The sequence below is a fragment of the Castanea sativa genome, chromosome 12 (assembly GCF_040712315.1).
Source record: "Castanea sativa cultivar Marrone di Chiusa Pesio chromosome 12, ASM4071231v1".
Classification (NCBI taxonomy): domain Eukaryota; kingdom Viridiplantae; phylum Streptophyta; class Magnoliopsida; order Fagales; family Fagaceae; genus Castanea; species Castanea sativa.
This window is the reverse complement of record NC_134024.1, coordinates 11337867-11358111: the sequence shown is the minus strand read 5'-3', so window position 1 is coordinate 11358111 and position 20245 is coordinate 11337867. Positions and strand designations below refer to the sequence as shown.

General features: G+C 32.8%; 2 protein-coding genes across 2 annotated transcripts; one reads left to right on the top strand and one right to left on the bottom strand.

Moving 5' to 3' along the window:
* Positions 1 to 155: 155 nt before the first annotated feature.
* On the bottom strand, positions 156 to 3747 carry LOC142620181 (uncharacterized protein At4g02000-like). The gene is made up of 3 exons (XM_075793588.1): positions 3713 to 3747; positions 2440 to 2820; positions 156 to 258 (listed from the first exon to the last, which is right to left on the bottom strand). Exons 1-3 carry the CDS (start codon positions 3745 to 3747, stop codon positions 156 to 158), a joined length of 519 nt encoding a protein of 172 aa, XP_075649703.1.
* A 5667-nt stretch (positions 3748 to 9414) lies between these two features.
* Positions 9415 to 11774, top strand: LOC142620180 (putative polygalacturonase; the record flags this gene model as incomplete). Its single annotated transcript, XM_075793587.1, has 4 exons — positions 9415 to 9738; positions 10315 to 10435; positions 10534 to 10779; positions 11010 to 11774. Coding segments are annotated over 4 exons (1386 nt in total), but the record flags the coding sequence as incomplete, so codon positions are not given.
* Between the last annotated feature and the right edge of the window lie 8471 nt (positions 11775 to 20245).

Here is a 20245-nt window from a genome sequence, read left to right as displayed (position 1 = left end):
ATTTACCAATAACCACTCATCACATCAGTAGTTTGTAAAAAAGTTTATATCTCTAACGATACTCTTTAAATTTATGGAATTTATTAAACAATGATGCACCTAAGTCATCTACTAGATTTTGGACCTCTGGTACTAAATACGACTTATTGACAAAGCTATGTACAACATGACAACAAAGCTGAAAGCTCTGAACGGTAAAATGACAAAGCTTCATATGAAATTTGCCAACACAATGCAGTTGATTGATCATTGATGAAGCTACATCAACACATCATAAATACAACAATATATTTACATGTAGATATGCGTGACACAACTAGAAATTAATAGAAGGAAAAACAATAGACTTTTTTTTTTTTTTAGATGAGAAGATCGTAACTTTATTAGAAAAAAAAAAAAGATAAATTCAAAACATATTGAACTAAAGCCAACAACAATAGAGTTGGTTTATGAAAAACTAATTGTAGACCCACGCAATACTTGGGAATAAATAACTATTTAGTATTGTAATATAATGTATACTTTTTTATCTAAAATACGTTGAAGATAATTTGTTCTCCTTAAAAATTAAACAATTTCTATTCAATTCATTTCTGCCTAATGTGATCCAATTAGGTCTACTTTGGTCCAATTTGGTTCAATTGGTCAATTGGTCAATTCATTTCAGTCCATTGAAAACTAATTGGGCTTTAAATTAATTCTTTTTGTTGGTTGCCTTTTCAAGTTTAGCTAAAAATATATATATATTTTCTTAAGTTTTTGGATTGAAAAGTGTGAAATTTTATTATATTTAGGCTAAACTCTTTAGTTTTGAGTAAAAAAATATAAAGAAAATTGAAATTTAGAAATATGCGCCCTAAAATGCAATAAAAATGATAAATATTCAAAAGTCTTATTCAGTCCACATTGGTTCTATTTGGTCCATTTTTTCATCTTCAATCCAATTTGGTCATATTCAGTCTATACAGTCCTATTCGGTCCATTCTGTCCACTAAAGTTCTATTCAGTCCAGTTTGCTTCTATTCCTTCCACATTGGTCCTATTTTGTCCACTTTGGTCCTATACTTCTACTTAGTGCCTTTTAGTCCTATTTAGTCCATTCAATCCACTCTGGTCCTATTCAGTCCATTTTGTCCACTTTAATTCTATTCAGTCCACATTGGTTTTATTTGGTTCATTTTGTCCACTTTGATCCTATTCAGCCAACATTGGTCCTATTAGGTCCACTTCGGTCCAATTTGGTGTCTTTCGATACATTCTGTCCACTTTGATCGATTTTTGTACACTTATATAATGGGGAAAAAACATGTTTAGGTTAAAAGCATCTATTCTAAATCTAAATTTATTATAAAAAAAAATACAATATCAAACTCATGATATCTAAAATCTTGAGCATAGTATTTATTATTGCTATAATTTTGTTGAGCCACATTAACGTAGCATTTTAGTACACTTTGATATGACTAAATTTAAGTTAAAGTCTTTTTAAACATAAATGCTATGAAAATACAAATGTAATATTTAAGGAAGTTATTAATTAATTTTAGGGTATGTTTCTTTAGAGGGATTTTAGGGAGGATGGAAAATTGAGGGGAGAAAAGTGGAGAGAAATGATTTTTAAGGGGTGCTTGGTTGGGAGGGCCGGAGAGGAAAAAAATGTGGCAGGGCCAGTTTTTTTTCTCACTAAAATGGAGAGAAAACTAGGGGGAGGGGGGAAGGGAGAAGGTGAACTTGTTGGGGAACTAAAAAATACAACACCAAAATATATGAACACAAAATAGACTTTTAAAAATCACAATAATACAGTAGATTTGAAAGAAAGAATAAAAAATCAATAGAGAGAGAGAGAGAGAGAGAGAGAGAGAGAGAGAGAGAGAGAATAACCAATATGAGGGAGAAGAATAAAAAATTTACAGAAAATAATATGAGAACTGAAAGAGTAAAAATAAAAAAATATATAGTAATAGACACAAAATTATCTTAGTCCTATTATGTAATAAAATAATATTATATTTTTATATACTACCTTTATAATGCAATATGATAACATTTATGAAATTAAAGAGAATAAAAAAAGATAACAACTTAAAAACACAAAGTTTGATCACATCAACCCAAAGTAGAGTTCTAAATAATAGAAAAATTCATCAACCTAAAGTAAAGATGCAAGAAAAATAAATTAAAAATCCACCAAAAATGAAAAAAAAAAAAACAAATTTGAGAGAGAGAAATAACCTAATGTTTGTGGGAAAAACTATGTATAGAATTAAAAAGAGAATTGTAGATTTATATTAAGAGGAGGGGAATAAGAAAAGCCAAAAATAAAAGAAGATAAAGGGATGGATGAAAAGTGATAATAAGGTAGATAGTAGTGAGAAGTTAAAAATGTAAAAGGGAGGGGAAAAGTTAAAGAAAGTATAACAATAAGTTGGGTCTAACCTCACTCTGACACGCATGAATTTGATATTTCGGGGTATACGATCCTCCCAATCTACCCTTTTGAAGAAACCGATCATATGACCCATCCTTTTAGCTATTTCAGGGTACTGGTACTCCAATGGTAAGCCATGGAGTTGTACCCAAATGGAGACATAGTTTAACTGTAATCTATTGAGAGCCAAGTTTGGCCTCCATTTCTCTAGAACAAGGAAGGCACCATCCATTGCCCAAGGTCCTTCAGCACACATATGATCTAAATCCTCCTCCTCAAATTCAAACCGAATTAAGTAAAAGAAATAATCTCTACCTACAACTGAAACCCCTCCTCTGATTCGCCATGCAGTGTTGATTACCTGCTCTAAGTAAGGGACTAAGAACTTCCTGTAGTCAAGAATGAAGCCAATAGCAAAATGGCTCCAGAAATCTCGTTGCATGTCCACACTGTCAGGATTTTCTTTAATCACAGGTGTCTTGTGAAGGGAATTTATTTTGCATCACTGTTCTGTGAGGATGAGTCTGAATTTACAGCAAAGGGGCCACCACTAACATTTGACCCACTGCTTTCAATCCATTCAAACTCATGTATTATTATATGGTCCCCTATGTTCAGAGAACAAGTGAACAAGACAAGGAGAATGACTTAAGAAAGAGTGTTACTTAGAGAACCAAAACAAAAAGGAAAATGGTTAGAATTCAAAAAGAACCCAAGTTTGGGGAAAGGTAAAGTGAATAAGGAAAAGAAGAAAGGGAAGAAGCATAAAAGTGAAGGGTTGTTTTGTTATGAGAAGGACAGAGCAAAGGCAAGAAAGGGGTTTAGCACCTCAGAATTGTGTAACACAATGTTCCAAGATACATAAAAAAAGTGGGTGTAATCATGGTTGTCAAAATCGCACAACTTTACGACCCCATCTCACCAAAAAGTTTAAATAGTAGCAGGGCAAAAATGGTAGGATCGTGTAGAATTGTATAGGATCGTAGGATCGTATGAGATTCTATCGATCCTATCATTTGGCTTGGGCTTTTTTTTTTTAATTTTTAAGTGGGATTCATTTGGGTAAGATAATCCACCTAAACCCACAAGCCTAACGGGTTATCAGAAGTCCAATAATGAATTGAAGTCCCAAATTTACCCCTATGTCAACATAAAATCTAAAAAAAAACCTATAGTACTTAAGTTTAACGTTTTCAAAAACAAAACCTAAAATATTTAGAAACACTAAGCTCCAGCACCTCTGTCCCGCGCCTCCTTAGTCCTCTGTCAAAAACCAAGCACCTTTCAGCCCTCTCAATGATGTTATCGTGAGCCATCGCTGCCTTTAAGCTTTCTGGTAATTTGTTTTAGTAGTTAGCAGTTTATCATTTATTTGTACTTTGGTAGCTTGATTCCAGATTGTTGTGTTGTGTATATGATTTTGACAAAGCTTTTAAGGTTTTTATTTTTCTATTTTGTTAACTAAATTAAGTAAAATTTGAAAAATTATGAAACAGGATCTTCAGTATTTGATTCTTTGAGAAATATTAGTAAACACAATTAGAATTTAGAACTTTGTGTGTGATTTTTTGAGCATGCTCTATATCTTGGTGTCTTTTTTTGCAGCTCTAGTACAAATATACAATGTCTACTTTGGATAGAAAGAAAATTAAGTGAAAAAATGCACCAAGAAATAGGTTTGACTTGGGATGGGATCATGGTGTTAAAGTAAATTCAAGGCAAGTTCAATGTAATTATTGTAAAGAAATTCATAGTGGGGGCATATATCGGCTAAAGCATCGTTTAACTGGGACTAGGAAAAATGTTTCAGCTTGTCCTAGTGTGCCAGGAAAGGTGAAGGAAAAATTTATGGCTGTTTTGAATGTCCAAGCTGAAGTATCTATAAAAAAGAAAAGGTGGTATACTATAGAAGAAGAGGATGATGATAGTGATGATGAATTAGTTGAAGTACAACAACTACATTCATCAAAAGGGAGGGGCAGACACATAGGCTCCATGGATAAGTTTGTTATAAAAAAAAGCAACAATGAATCGTATGTTTAAAAAAGGAGAACGTGATATAGTGATCCAACAAATTGCTAGATTCTTCTACACTAGTGCCATCCCTTTTAATTGTGTCAAAAATCCGAAATTTCTGCGAACGATTGATATGATTTCAAGATTTGGAATTGGCCTCAAGCCTCCTTCCTATCATGAGATTAGGGAGACATGCTTGAAGAAAGAGGTAGATTTTACACAACAAATGCTTGAAGAATATAGGGTTGAATGGAAAAAAAATAGGTTGTTCAATTATGTCTGATGGCTGGTCTGATAAGAAAAGGAGATCCATCTGTAATTTTTTGGTGAATAGTCCCAAAGGAACCATTTTCCTATACTCTATAGACACATCTAACATATCTAAAATAGCTGAAAAAGTTTGTCAAATGTTAGATGAAGTTGTGGATAGGTTTGGAGAGTAGAATGTTGTGCAATTGGTGACTAACAATGCTACAAACTACAAACTAGCTGGAGAGATGTTGATGTAGAAGAGAAAGTGCTTGTTTTGGACTCCATGTGCTACCCATTGCTTGGATTTGATGCTTGAGGATTTTGAAAAAAAGATTAAGGACCATTAGTACACAATTGCAAAGGGGAAGAAGATTACAACATACATATATTCTAGAGCTATGCTTTTAAATTGGTTGTGGGATTTCACTAAAGGAAGGGAATTGATTAGACCTACTGTCACTAGAATTGCAACATCATATTTGACATTGTCAGGCCTTAATGAGTTCAAAGGAGAATTGATGACAATGTTTTCTTTAGAACAATAGAGGTGTAGTAAATTTGCAAAAACAAAAGAAGGGAAAAGAATTCATGCCATAGTTATGGATAACAACGGCTTTTGGCGACTTGTTGTCAAATGCTTGCAGGCTGCAATACCCCTTTTAAAGGTATTTTGCATGGTTGACTCTGATACACCTCCAATGGGATTCATTTATCTAGAAATGGAAAAAGCAAAAGAAGAAATACAGAAAAATTTCAATAATGTTCAAAAGAGGTAACCATTTTATTTATATCTTCCTTAAACTTACATTTGTTTTTAATTCATTAGCTTATTAAATATATAGTCATTGTTTTTTTAATATAATATCCACTGTTTTAAATTGTAGTTACAAAGAGATATGGGATATTATTGGTGATCGATGGGAAATACAACTTCATAGGCCTTTGCCTGTTGCGGGATACTATTTGAACCCTTCTATTCATTGTGAACCTGTTTTTGATCCGGGTTCAGATATTAAATTAGGACTGTATACGTGTCTTCAACGAATGGTTCCAGAAGTTAATGATAGGAAAAAAATAGATGTCCAACTTGAAAAATTCAAACAAGCAAAGGGACTCTTTGGTATTGAAGCTGCCATACTAACTAGAAATACTAAACAGCCAGGTAACAATTTTGTTTTTCATTTTTTTGTTTTACATTCAAATTCATCTTTATTAGTTGTAGATTATATTCTTAAGACTAAGATATTATAATTCATATATGTATCAGCTGAGTGGTGGGACTCATATGGAGATGACTGTCCTGATTTGAAAAATTTGCTATAAGAATATTGAGCTTAACATGTAGCTCATCTGGTTGTGAAAGAAATTGGAAAGCGTTTGAAATGGTAAGACCAAATGACTTTGGTATATTATGATAAGATGATTTTCCATTTTCTTTCTTAGTTAAAAGTTTGTTTCCTCCCCCTCCCCTCTGTTTGAGAATTCCCAATTAAAATTGTTACAACTATAGGTACATTCAAAAAGGAGAAATCGCTTACACCAGAAAAAAATGAATGACTTGGTCTTCATTATGTACAACTTGTAGATAAAAGAGAAAAGAGCTAAACCATTGAGTACAAAAGAAGAAATTGGTTTGGAGAATTTGTCTTTTGATGATGAGTGGCTAGCAGCAGATGGTGTAGATTCCGAAGATGATAGTGCAGATTTTGATGAAGACAATGAAAATATTAATTTATAACTTTAAAGCCTTCCTTTATAGCTAATATTTATACAAGTTACCTATATATGGTTTTAATGTGTGACCACTGATCACTAATTTATATTTGTATACTTTACTTATCAAAAAAATTTGTGTATTTTGGTTATCAATGTTAGGTGATGATGAGGTTTCAAGAGTTGCAGACAAAGGAATAAGTGTGCTAGTTCTTGATGTTAGTGATGAATATCATGAGAATGATGATGGTTCTAATGATGATGATAGTGATGGGCCCCCACCTAGTTTTGAGAGAGTTAGAGATTTCGATGATTACGTCATGGATGTTGATACTAGGAAGGATATAAATGATGAAATGGGATATGACAATGACAGTGATTAGATTAGAAGAACCTTAGAATGAGAATTCTCTTTTGGATTTCATATTTATAATTAGCTAGTTTACCTTAGACTGAGAATTCTCTTTTGGATTTCATATTGTAAATTTGTAGTTAGCTAGTTTTTATATGCTAACTAGCCTAACTTATATTGGATTTGGAACTTAGAATTTGGAAAACATTTTCCATATGTGTAGATAATATTTTGGTACTTAGTTGCTAATTAAACATGTGCTAAACTTTTTGGATACAATATGTCAAAAGTTAAATATATTTTGTTTCGTTAGATTGACATAAGAACGATGTAGTACGTGCAAATTACATTTTATGATGCAATTTTTTTCTTTTTAATAGATGGATTCATATTTTAAGTGATTATATAACATACAAAATCACTATCAATAGGTTTTTTTTGCTTAAAATCTGAAAATAGGTAAAATCTTACGATCCGCGATCCGATTCTACGATTCACGATCTTACCTACCTTCCACGATCCTACGTATAATCCCGATTTTGACAACCTTGGGTGTAATAGTGATAGGAAAGGACTATGATAGGTGAAGAGTACAAGGGATTTAGACTAATAAGTGGAGAATGGGAAAGAGTGATGGCGGAAAAGAGAGAAATTTGGGTATGAGCGTCCATGACACCTTGGTAGAAGTGAAAACTCTCAGTTGAGAGAGGGACTATTGAGCTAAAAAAAATTTATCTAATGCTAAGGGCTTAACAAGAAATGCTATGTTCACAATAAATTTCAGGTGACAGGTTGTTGCTAGTACTAGGTAAAAAATTATTTTCAGTGGTGAATTTAAATTAAAAATCTGTAACAACCTGCTATCTAGAATTTGTTATGAAAGTGTTGTGAAAATATTATGGACCTAGAACTTCTCTAATATTAATGGGTAGAATATTTCAAATTTTGAAAAAAAAATTCCTTTGACCAAATCCTAACCATAGTTAGTGGAAGATTTTGTTTTTGATTTTTTTTTTTTAATAGGAGAAACTTTTTTTTTAGTTTAGCATTATTTCTAATCACCAAATCATGATTAGGGTTTAGTTAAGGGTATATTTTAAAATTTTAAAATATTTTGAAACTTTAAAAATGAAGAAATAACACAAGTTGTAACTTGTAAACTTATCAGGGTTTTAGGAAGGGTTGAACTCTCTTTACTATGACAGTAATAAATTAATAATTTCTCAACAATCTAAAGAAATTTTTGATGCACTTGTCATTGAAATCAATCAACCATCGTTGTTCAAGATTAATCATGTGGCGATGAAAATAAGATTTTAGGTCAAATATTTAAGCTTTCCAAAAAAAGGGTCAAATAATAAAATCATAAATCTTTTTTAGTTTTTGAATAAGCAAATCTTATCGACTAAAAAATAGTAAGAAAACAGTTCAACTGAACTGCCAAAAAGAGACAGCAAAACCAAATTCCCACCCACAATACGCCCCTACCCAATATAGGCAACACCCAATACAACAATTGGCAAACTAACTACCCCTGCCCAGAAAACTCAACTAAGTCAAGATTAACAGAACAATTCTCTTCTTTTTACATATATTTCTCATAAATATATACAATTACTTAAATTACTCATGTATATTTTATTTAATTATATAACAACATTGACCAACTATATAACTGAAACGATGGAAATTACATAACTGAATTTAACAGTTTTTTTTTTAAATTTAAATTGTTTACAAAAGATAACATCAAACATCTAATATATAACACCTGAAAAGTGGTACCTAACTTTTAACCTGACACTCTATTAAAATTTTCCTTTTAAAAAAAAAATCTCTCTATCAAATAAAAAAAGTGAATTAATTTATATATATTTTTATAATCATGAAATAATTTCTATATATAAGTTAATTCTCTGCAAAAAAAATGGAAACAGAATACGTGATTTTCTATATGACCATCCCAAAGATAGATGTGACGCAGATATCCTTCCAAAATTCACCCCACAACTCTATAAATTCCCTCTTAATTTCTTCTATAATGAAAATCAATCTTAAACATTCTCTTCCTCAAGTCTTCTCACAACATGGGGCTATCTCTAAAGTTCAAAACCAATGTACGTTTTCCCCAAACTACTAGGTTTTCTTGCTTTGTGTTTAGGTTTTAATACAATATTTTCTTGGTTTTGTAATTGAGAAATGTTACGTACTTAATATTTTCACAACACTTTTACAATAAATCATAGGTGGCAATTTATTATTGGTTGTCACAGAGTAGGCAAAAAAGTTACTTCAGTGATGAGTTCAAATGAGAAACAATAACAACTTACGACATATGATTTGTTGTGAAAGTATTATGAAAATGTTATAGACGTAATACTTCTCTTTATACTTTTATTTATAAAATTTTATTTTATGATTTTTTTTAAAGAGAAATGGTAATTCATAACATTTTCACAACAAATATCAGAAACCAGATTGATACTTACTATTACTGATAGGTAAAAAATAATAATTTTAATAATGAGGTTCAGATTAAAACTAGTAACAACTTACCGTTTAGAATTTGTTGTGAAAGTGGTATAAAAATTAGCATTTCTTCCTTCTTATTAAAGGGAAATAAAAGTTGACACGATAATTGACAACAATTGTACAGGTTCTCTCAGCGGTTGTCATCTTAGGAATGCTAAGTTTAAGAGTCGCAGAATGCAGTTTACATAGCAAAACATTAGTGCATCAGGCACTAAACTGTCGAAAGCATACTGCAGTTTTGACTGATTTTGGAGCAGTTGGTGATGGAAAAACACTAAACACAAAGGTTTTTAATGCTGCAATTCGTAATCTAAGCAGATATGCATTGGATGGTGGGGCACAACTTATTGTACCACCTGGAAGATGGTTAACTGGAAGCTTTAATCTCACCAGCCATTTCACCCTTTTTATTGAAAAAGATGCTGTTATTCTTGGAACACAGGTATAAAGTTTGTTTGTTTGTTTTATTTATTTAAAGTTTAATCGTTTTGTTAGATGAAAAAAGTTTGGTTGCGAACTTGTTTTGAGCAAAATAATTAAAAGAAAATAAGCTATTTCAAACACACTAATAGTTGAGGGGGGGCTTATTTACATTTTTCCTTTTACATTAAATTTGAAAACACCCTCACGTTTTGGTCATGAAATTAAACCAGAACCATTATAGCATGATAATTGAAAAGCAAGGAACTGCTAAAATCAACTTGTCATAAAATGTATTGGCCTTTACTTGATCCGAAGCTGAAAACAAGGGAAAACACTAACTTAAGTTATTATTTGTAGCTGACAAGATCCTTGTAGCTCAACTGTTAGCCAGTTTTTTGTGTTTTTAGCAAATATATCTAGATTTCAAATCTTCATTTCTGTTGTAACTAGCTAATTATCCATATATATAGTTTGTAATTAATTACCACAAACAGAATTGAGGTATACACTAACTATAAAAGAGTAAAACTATATTCTTTGATTATTTGTTTCTCTAACCATCGTTTGCTATACTCATGCATGATCAAATGGTCAGGATGAGACACAATGGCCTCCTCTTCCTGTGTTGCCTTCTTATGGAAGAGGAAGGGATGCACCTGGTGGACGGTTAAGCGCTCTCATTTTTGGGACAAATCTCACTGATGTCATAATCACGGGTAATTATATAGTAATTAGAACTCTTATATTTTTTTTAAGAATTATTTTTGGCTTTAACAATGTCTAATGGATGCCATTTGTAATGGCACTATATTAGGTAACAATGGCACGATTGATGGCCAGGGTGCTACTTGGTGGACGAAGTACCGTGCCAAAGAATACAACGTGACGCGACCATACTTGATTGAGCTCATGTACTCCAATCAGATCCAGATATCTGATCTCACTCTACGTGACTCTCCATCATGGTTTGTCCATCCCATCTACAGCAGTGATATAATAGTCAAAGGGCTCACAATCATTGCATCAATTTATTCAGCTAATACCGATGGTATAGACCCAGGTATGTTTGGCACTTGTCCTAATTGCTTTGATTAATGTGAGGTTGAAAGGTTTGTTACTTTTCCCTTGCCATTCACCTATTTTAAGGACTAATGATAGAAACACAACATTTTTTTCTCCATATTTTTCACCTAAGGTAACAATTTACGATTGATAATCATCATTTTCACATGACATCGATCGTTGACACAATTTACTATTGCTGAGTCTATGTTCCCGTTTTGTTTCCAGATTCATGCTCAAACGTTCGTATCGAGGACTGCTATATAGTCTCAGGGGATGATTGCATTGCCGTGAAAAGTGGTTGGGATCAATATGGATACAAATATGGAATTCCTACACAGCACCTAATCATCAGAAGGGTTACCTGCATTTCTCCTTTCAGTGCCACCATTGCTCTAGGTAGCGAAATGTCTGGCGGAATCCAAGATGTTAGAGCTGAAGACATCACAGCCATTGATACCGAATCAGCTGTCAGAGTTAAGACTGCTCTTGGAAGAGGAGGTTATGTCAAAGACATCTATGTTAGAAGAATGACCTTGAAGAATATGAAGTATGCTTTCTGGATGGCAGGCAATTATAATCAACATGCCGACCCTAACTTCGACCTAAAAGCAATTCCAGAGATTAATGGAATAAATTATCGAGATGTGGTGGCGACGAACGTTACCTTTGCTGGAAGACTTGACGGAATTACGGGTGATCCCTTCACTGGAATATGCATTTCTAATGTGACCATGACCATGAATCTGGAGCAAAATAAACTGCCATGGAATTGTACTGATATTGCTGGAGTGACAAGCAAAGTGACTCCTAAGCCATGTGCTTCGTTGCCTGAGAAGCAAGGTGTGAATTGTGCCTTCCCCACTGATAGGCTGCCCATTGAAGATGTTCAGTTGAAGACTTGTACTACCATCGTCCGTTAGTAATAGCTTCCTAATAAGTTATTTTTTGGAAGAAAAGCTTCCTAATAAGCAACAACACCATATATGAACAGTGTACATGTATGTTGATGACACGAATAATAACAAAATCTATTCCTTTTTGGAAGATTATTTTTTAATGATCAGTTGAAGACTTGATTTTTTTAAGAGTGAAATTTACTTCTTTTTTTTTTTTTTTTGGTAGCAGGGAGTAAAATATACTCTAAATTTATGTTTCAAACATGCCGGTTCACAAGGAAATTAAGTGAATCGAATATAAGGCTTTTTTGTCGTTTCGTCTAAGATCCATTTAATTACCCCCAAAAAGAGAGAACCAATTAACAAAGCTCTCGAGAGCAAGATGACAAGATCCATATGAAGTTTGCAAACACAATGTAGTTGATTGATCTTTGATGTAGCTCGATTAACACATCATAAATTCACCATTATATTAATATGTAAATATGACACAACAAGAAATTAATTGAAGGAACAGTGAACTTGGTTCATGAAAAATGAATATCATGACAAATTCACACAACTAGTATATTGTCAATGACATTTATAGTTTATTATTAACACTATTGTGTGTACATATATATTTCAAAGCTTTCCATTAATTACATGTGTTTGTGATTAGTTTATGATAAATTGTACAAACCTCCTTGAAATATGGGGCACTAGAGGAGGGAAAGGGGCATAAGTTTCGAACAAGGTAGTCAATACCGTACCGGTACCGGCCTATATGTACCGTACTGGTATCGAAATATATATTGAAATTGTACAAACCTCCTTGTGTTTTTGTTTTTCTTTTAATTAATACTAAAGTCTAAAGCCATGAATAATTTTTTCTGAATTGAGGAAATATTTTATGGTAAACTTTTATATTTATTATAATATATATATATATACACACACACATCGATACATACATATATATATATATATAATAACGGTAAATCCAAAACGGGACACCGATATTGACCAGTACCGAAATATATTATTCCACTGGTCAAACCGGTATAGCTTCCAGTACGAGATTGATTCCCTTGAGTTTTGAACATTCTCCTCCTTCCTCCCCTCCCCTGCCCTCCCCTGCCCCAAAAAATTATGGTTTTGTTAGTGTCTATGGGAATGACACTCAACCCAACCTTTAGGGAGATAACACTCCAGCCCCTCTGTTGAAATTTAAAGAAAAATACACATTTGTCCTTATGTTAAAACTAGAAATAGAATATTTCAAAAAAAAAAAAAAATCCCTTAACCAAATCCTAATCATTGTTTTCCTTTTTTTGGGGTGAGTTGGTAAAAAATTGTTCCTTACCACCAAACTGTGGTTAGAGTTTGATCAAGTGAATATTTTCAAATTTTAGAATATATATATATATATATATATATATATATATATATATATATTTTTTTTTTTTTTTTTTTTTGAGAAACAATTTTAGAATATTTTGTTGCCCTAAAATAGAAAAATAATGTAAGTTGTAAACTTATCAATCAAGAAATTAAGATGGCTAAATACTCTTAAACACATACTGTACACACAAACTTATGTGTAACAAGTTGTGTTTAACAAACAATATCCTTTAGAAATTTTTTTTTTGAACTTCTCATTACTATAATAGTCATAAATTATGTGGATAAAAAAAATTATTAAATAAAAAAATAATAGTAATGAAATTGATAATTTCTCAACATTCAAATCAACACAATCTTCTTCTCAAAAAATTAAATAAAAAACAATGCAATATTTAATGCACTCATCATTGAAATGAATCACTCATCCCTGTTCAAAATTAATCATGCTGTGATGAAAATTAATAAGATGCTAGGTCGATTACTAATAAGTACAAAATTTATTTACAATTTCTTAATTACATTTAATTAAACAATCACATTAACCAATAAATTACATAGTTGAATTTTTTTTTTTTTTAATTATTGAAACGCAGGAATCTCACCATTGAATATAATTGGTTTTTTTAATATAAAATTTTTAGTACTGAATTGCTCAAAATAATAAATTAATTATAATAATTAAATTTGAAAAAAAAAAATCTAATATATCTCACATCTAAAAAGCGAAACCTAAAGTTTAGACTTTAGAATTTTAAATTGACGATTTTTTCTTTTTTCTTGAACCCCACCATGATGACCAAATGCATGGGATTCAGATCCTCTAGAGTTCTTAGGGTACTCTACCAGTAGATTTCATTAAATCCTAACCACTCTTTAATGATTTAATCCTAACCAGTAGATTTCATTAGATCCTCTAGAGTTCCTAGGGTACTCTACTTGGTAGAGTACCCTAGGAACTCTAGAGGATCTGAATCCAAATGCATGTGCGCCCATAAATTTGAGATGGATGATCGACTTTAATTCAATATAAATTCTATTTCCAAAGAAAGATGGATGCAAACGCAAAGTCATACACTTATTTCATACCTTTATGAGGGCGTTTGGTTTCAACGTCCACGTCCTGCGTTTACGTTTTGGTTTTTTTTTTTTTTTTTTCAGCGTGTCTGTCACTGTTCATTGGCCATGAACAGTGATTTTAGGCCAATGAACAGTACTTTTTGGGCATGAACAGTACTTTTTACACATTTAAAAATTATTTTGCTACAGTTTTTTCAGTTTTCAGCAATAAGTTCTATCCAAACAGACTCTATATATGGTATCTTGAAAGATTTCAACATAAAAAGTTAATTAATTCTCTAGTAGCCTCTGAGCACGCCTGTGCTCAAAGGCTCTTAATTGTTTTTTGTAAAAATTAATTTTTATTCACCATAATTCAGAGTTTCTACATTTTTTTTTAATCACAAAAAATTCTAGGGGAGTGAGAGAGTCCTAAAATTTTTTTTGAGTAGCACATGCTTAGAGCCTTTTCTATTTTTTGGGTAGTACGCGCTCAAAAGCGTTTCTATTTTTTAGGATAAAAGTTAATAATTTGCATCTATTATAATTTAAGAACAAAATTTTCAAATGCTAAAGCTTGTCAAATTGTCAACTGTTTTTTTTTTTAAAATAAATTTTAAAAGAGAGATACTACGTCCATAACATTTTTACAACAAATCATAGGTGGTTAGTTGTTATTGGTTCAAATTTGAACCTAACACTAAGATTACTTTTTTGCCCCAACAATAACAACCAGTAACAACCTGCAACTTAGAATTTGTTGTGAAAATGTTGTGAACATATCATTTCTCATTTTAAAATAATGGTAGTTATGAGGTTATATTTAATGGTAACCACTTAGTATACAACCAAAACTAAAGTTTAAAATGCTAAAAACTTACGTTATCAATTTTTTAAAAAATTTTAAATGGTAGTTATATTTAAACCTAAAAGATAGGCATATAGTATACAGCCATAACTAAAGTTTTAAATGCTTTATATAACAACCCCCCCCCCCCCCCCCCCCCCAAAATACAAAGAAAGGCTCTCAACATTATAAAAAAAAAAAAAAAAAGAAGAAGAAGAAGAAGAAGAAGAAGAAGAAGAAACTAAGAAAGGCTCTCAACATTAGCATCTACTATTAAATCACCAATAAATCTTTTAATTTAAAAAATGTATTTTTCTTTTAAAAAAATTGCTATTAAAGGCACGACAAAAGACAATATTAAATTTCATATAAACGAGATGAGATTGAGAAAAATGAAGCCAAAGTTTAACAGTTTCAATTAATTGAAAATGTAGTGTTACACTTATAAATATAGGCATTGGTAGGATATCTACAAAAAAAAAAAAAAAAAAAAAAAAGGTCTTTAACAACCACTTGATAGATTGACTACCACTCTATGTGAGCCTTAAATCATACAATAATTTTTGTAAAGCCTCTACCCGAATTCATCCAATGTGCCTAATGTGCAATCTAACAAAATTGTTGATATGTCACCCTTTAAAAAAGACAAAAAATAATAGTAAGGCTTAAATATAAGAAAAACAACAAACATTAAAAAGAAAAAGAATAGAAGGAGGAGAGAGCACCACTTAGAATACATTCAAAGACTGTAAAGTTCATAAACGCAATTCTAATCACAAAGAATACTGAAACCAAAACATACATAAAATGAGTTTGACTTAACGGTTTATTCATGAAAATTTTAGATTATGTAATACTTGGAGTAATTAATTAGAGTGATAATGAAGAAAAAGAAATAATTACTTATTTAGATTATTTTACAATTTATTACTCATCAAACTGACCATAATGGATTGTATTTCTATCTCTCCGTCAGTGTCTACTTTCTACTACTACACGCCCTTTAACTTGCTTTCACAATTCATTATTTAGAATATTCACTACTTTAATTAATTACTCATAAAAAAAAAAAAGATAAGATAAGTTAATGATATGGAAATGATAATGATAACAAAGTAAGGAACCCAATTATAAACCAAATACAGGAAAGCAAATACGAAAGAGCAACTCATAAAAATAAAAGCAAACGTCTGTAGGTTCCCTCCTTGCAACAAAGAAAAACAATCGTAATACTAAGCTTTTAAAAACAATGAAGAAAAGGCAAAGTAGTAATGTACCAAATTCTACATAAACCAATTGCGAAAATCACAACCATAGACAGGTTGCCGTGGTTGTGATTAAAAAGTTATATAGAATGCTTTCGATTTATTTTTTTTTAAACAAAAATAGCAAAATAGAAAAGAGCAATATACATTGACATACACATACCATTAAGCAAGAGCAAATAGAAAAGATGATAATGGTGGAAAGAAATTACACATAATTGAGAGAATTGAGAGAACTGAGGAAGAAACAATCTGAGTTTGAAAACCAATGAGTGTGGTCTTATTCTATAGATAGTGTTTTACTTGATAGTTAAAGAAGCATTTTTACCAAATTTTACCCCTACTTAACCCTAGGATGTAGGGGTATTTTGGGCCCAAATAAAAAAAAAAAATCTATTTGAAAGAATATATAAAAAATAAAAAAGCAGTTTTATCCATTCACTTTAGAAAAAGAAAAAAAGAAAAAAGAAAAGAGGTGAGATCGAGGGAGAAATTTAGGAGGAAAAAAAAAAAGCAGTTTTACCCATTTACGTTTGGGAAAAAAAAAAAAAAACTTGAGGGACAAATTTAGGAGCAGCTTTATCCCTTCACGTTAGAAAAAGAGTGTGGGAAAAAAAAAAAAAAGTGAGGGAGTAAAGTGCAAACTGTTTTTTTTTTTTAATATTTTTTTTAATTTTTAATTTAGCCAAAATTTAGAAGTTTTTAAATTAGCAATTTTACAAATAAATATATTATTTAATCTTTATAAAATGATAAACTAGATGATATTTGTTGATGCCCATTTTTGCAAATTCATGTGAAGGAAAGCCCAATGAAAAGTAAGGCCCAAATAGCCCACCAAGAAGACCAAAGAGCAAGAGAGGTCCAAAGAAAGAAATGCATGGGAAAGCGAGCTGCAGCAATACAAATCTGCTCCAGAATACGAATCTGCTGCAGAATACGAATCTGCCGCAGAATACAGCTTAGCTGCAAAATACAGTTTTCTGGCAGAATGGTTTCGGAAGATGAAGATAAATTGGGCCCAAGATCCTTTGATCCAATCAACATCATTTGGCCCATTAAGGCCCAAATCCTTTTGGATAAAGAAGATAGACGTGAAAGCTAATATGAAGAAGCACGATAAGGAACGGCAGGAAGTGTCAGCAATAGGAATCACGTGAAGGAAAGAAAAGTCAAACCAAAGGAAAATGACAAATGCAGCAGGAAACGCATGATGAAATAAGACAAAGAATACGTAGCAGGCAGAAACAAAACAAATCTGCTACGGCGGAAACGGCGTGGGAGACAAAAACAAAAGACAACAGAGCAAGCATAGAAGGGCCGGGACACCACCAACCTGTACCCAGCTAATACAAGGGAGGTGGGCCCACGGTCAAGGAGATTTAGAGGGTGTGGTTTGGTGGTGAGGGGTAAAGGGGGTCTATATTTGGTTTCCTGCCATAACTTCTTTTAGGGAAAATGCCTTGCTGGGATGGTATCTTACCCAAAAGAAATAGTGGATGGCTGGGACCATCTGATGCATGCCATAGAGCTAGGTAGTGAGGTAGCCCAATCCCTATCCGTTTGAACCTAGAGTAGAAGTATACAGCAAGAACAAACAAAAAGGAATTTTGTCGTGAAATGAGTAAGGGTGCAGCAAGTACAGTGGTCGGGGCAACCCATGGGTTAGTGGGTGGTCTTGAATGGATGCCCACAAGGAACCAAAAATAGTTGGTGAAGCCCTAAAGGTAAAAAGGAGAAATCCCATTAAATTAGCTCACTATAAAAGGAGGTAGCCATGGATGAAAGAGGAGGGGGAGGAAACCTAGAGGTGAAGGGGATGGGAGACCCAATGGGAAGGAAACCCAAGAGAGGAAGCACCTAAGGGAAGAGACCCAAGTGAGAAAAAAAACTTATGGCAAGAGAGTAGTAACGAAACTGAGAGTAAAAAAAAAAGAACAGAGAGAAAGAAAGAAAGTGGTAAAAAGAAGAGAGAAAACGCGGCAAGAATAGGGGCATGCATCAATAGACCATTTTTTCCCTCCCTCTTAGCAAACCCACTCTTTGAAGTCTCCAAAAAATGATAGCTAGTAGCCATTTAGGCCTATTCTCCAAAATGCACAACTTTGATGACAAAAGCTTATGGCAGGAGCCTATAACAAGGTTGTTCAATTTAGGGTTTAGGTTCCTTCTTGGTTTACTTATTCCATGGGAAGACTCAATATTTGATTTTGATCACAAATATATTTAATTTCACTCATTAAAACTTATATTTGCTGTATTTAATTATCCTGCTGTAACACGTTTTTTATCATGTCTGCTGCATCAGTTGTCCTGCTGTGGTTTTTTTTACTTGTTGTACTAGTTATTCTGCTGTAGCACCTTTTTATTGTATTTACCGTGTTATCTAAACCTTTCCTGCCGAAGCTTTCTTCTATGTTTGTTGTTACGTGTTTTATTTTGGACCCATGATCCTGCCATAAGTATATATATACATATACTTTGTTTCTCACGTTCTGTGCACCTGTATAAGTATATTTATGAATATGTTTATGTATATATTTGAGAATATGCTAACCCATGTAACCTAACGTTTGCTCGATTGATATTTTCCTTGGGTTTTAAATTTTTTTATGTGTAGGAAGTAAAAAAGTTTTTCTGCAGCAAAAATGAAGAGTAGTCATTCATACTTCATAAGGCTTTATTGCACGACAGAAGGCTTAAATGCATAGTAGACAGTTTTACTACGCGACAGGTAGCTTTATTGCATAGCAGGAAGCTTTACAGCAGAAAGCTTTATTAACATAGCAGAAAGCTTAACTGCACGGCAAATAGCTTTATTATCATGGCAGAAAGCTTAACTTCACAGCAAACAGCTTTGTTGTACAGTAGAAGGCCTTACAGTAGGCAACTTTAATGCACAGCAGACGGCTTTTGCAGCAAACAGTTTTACTACACAACAGATAGTTTTATTGCATAGCAGAGAAGTTAGACCTGCGGCAAATTCTGGAGAAAATTCCTTCTGCGGCAGAAACAAGAAATAAGCCCACTTTGCAGCGTCTTCCCTTGGGCTTGGACTCATTGTTTGTGCACAAGCCGAACCAAGGAGGGTTACTATTGGACCGGTCCCAACTCCCTGATCTAGAAAACTTTGGGGCCTAGTGTAGCGGCAGGCAACACTGTCCAATATTTGCAAAAAATGCCCACACATTTAAATTGGCGACTCCACTGGGGAGTTGGGATCAAGATGGGGAGAATGAGATATTTCTCCCTCGCAAACATGTTTCCAAGTCCTTACCAAAGCAAGACATGCAGATGTTCTTAAATCTTCCAAGCTATACTCTCAGGAAAGTTTCCAAAACATCACAGCAGTACCATAGTGGAATCCTATGGTGGAGTATCACGACAACATTACAGCAAAATGGTGTTGCAAAATTCTACGGCAGAATATTGCAGCAACATTACAGCAAAATAGTATTGTAGCAGAATTCTATGATAGAATATTGCAATAATGTTACGGCAGGACAGTGTTGGAGCAGAATTCTATGGCAGAATATTGCAGCAACGTTACGGAAAGACAGTATTGTAGTAGAAATTTATGGCAGAATATTGCAGCAACGTTATGGCAGGACAGTACCGTAGAAGAAATCTGTAGCAGAACACAACAACGCTAAAACAGAGCAGTATCATAAGCAAAATGCTATGGTGAAATATTGCAGCAGGATGTTCAATGGTATTGCCTCAAAATGTGGTAGCAAAATATCACTACAAACACTTGGTCTTATCCTTTAAATGCCACTTGTTCTTCTTGTCATGCATGTAAGACATGTGGCAATCCACTTATTCAAACATGCAACTCTTCTAAATGACCACTTATCACCTTTTTGCTCTCATTCCTTTTAAAGAAATACTAGAAGCTTTCTAAACTCCCTCCATCTCCACCTTCGGGTCCAGCACTTATAGGACAAAAATCCCTTCATTCCCTCACAAGGTTTCAATCATTTTTTTTTTTTTTTATGCTAGTGATTCTAG

Coding starts and splice junctions, on each gene's coding strand:
- LOC142620181 (XM_075793588.1), bottom strand. CDS start 3,747: ATGGCTCACGATAACATCATTGAGAGGGCTGAAAG. Junction 2,821..3,712: donor ATCATTGAGAGGGCTGAAAG/GTGCTTGGTTTT, acceptor TCTTGACTACAG/GAAGTTCTTAGTCCCTTACT. Junction 259..2,439: donor TTCATGCGTGTCAGAGTGAG/GTTAGACCCAAC, acceptor GTGTTGATGTAG/CTTCATCAATGATCAATCAA.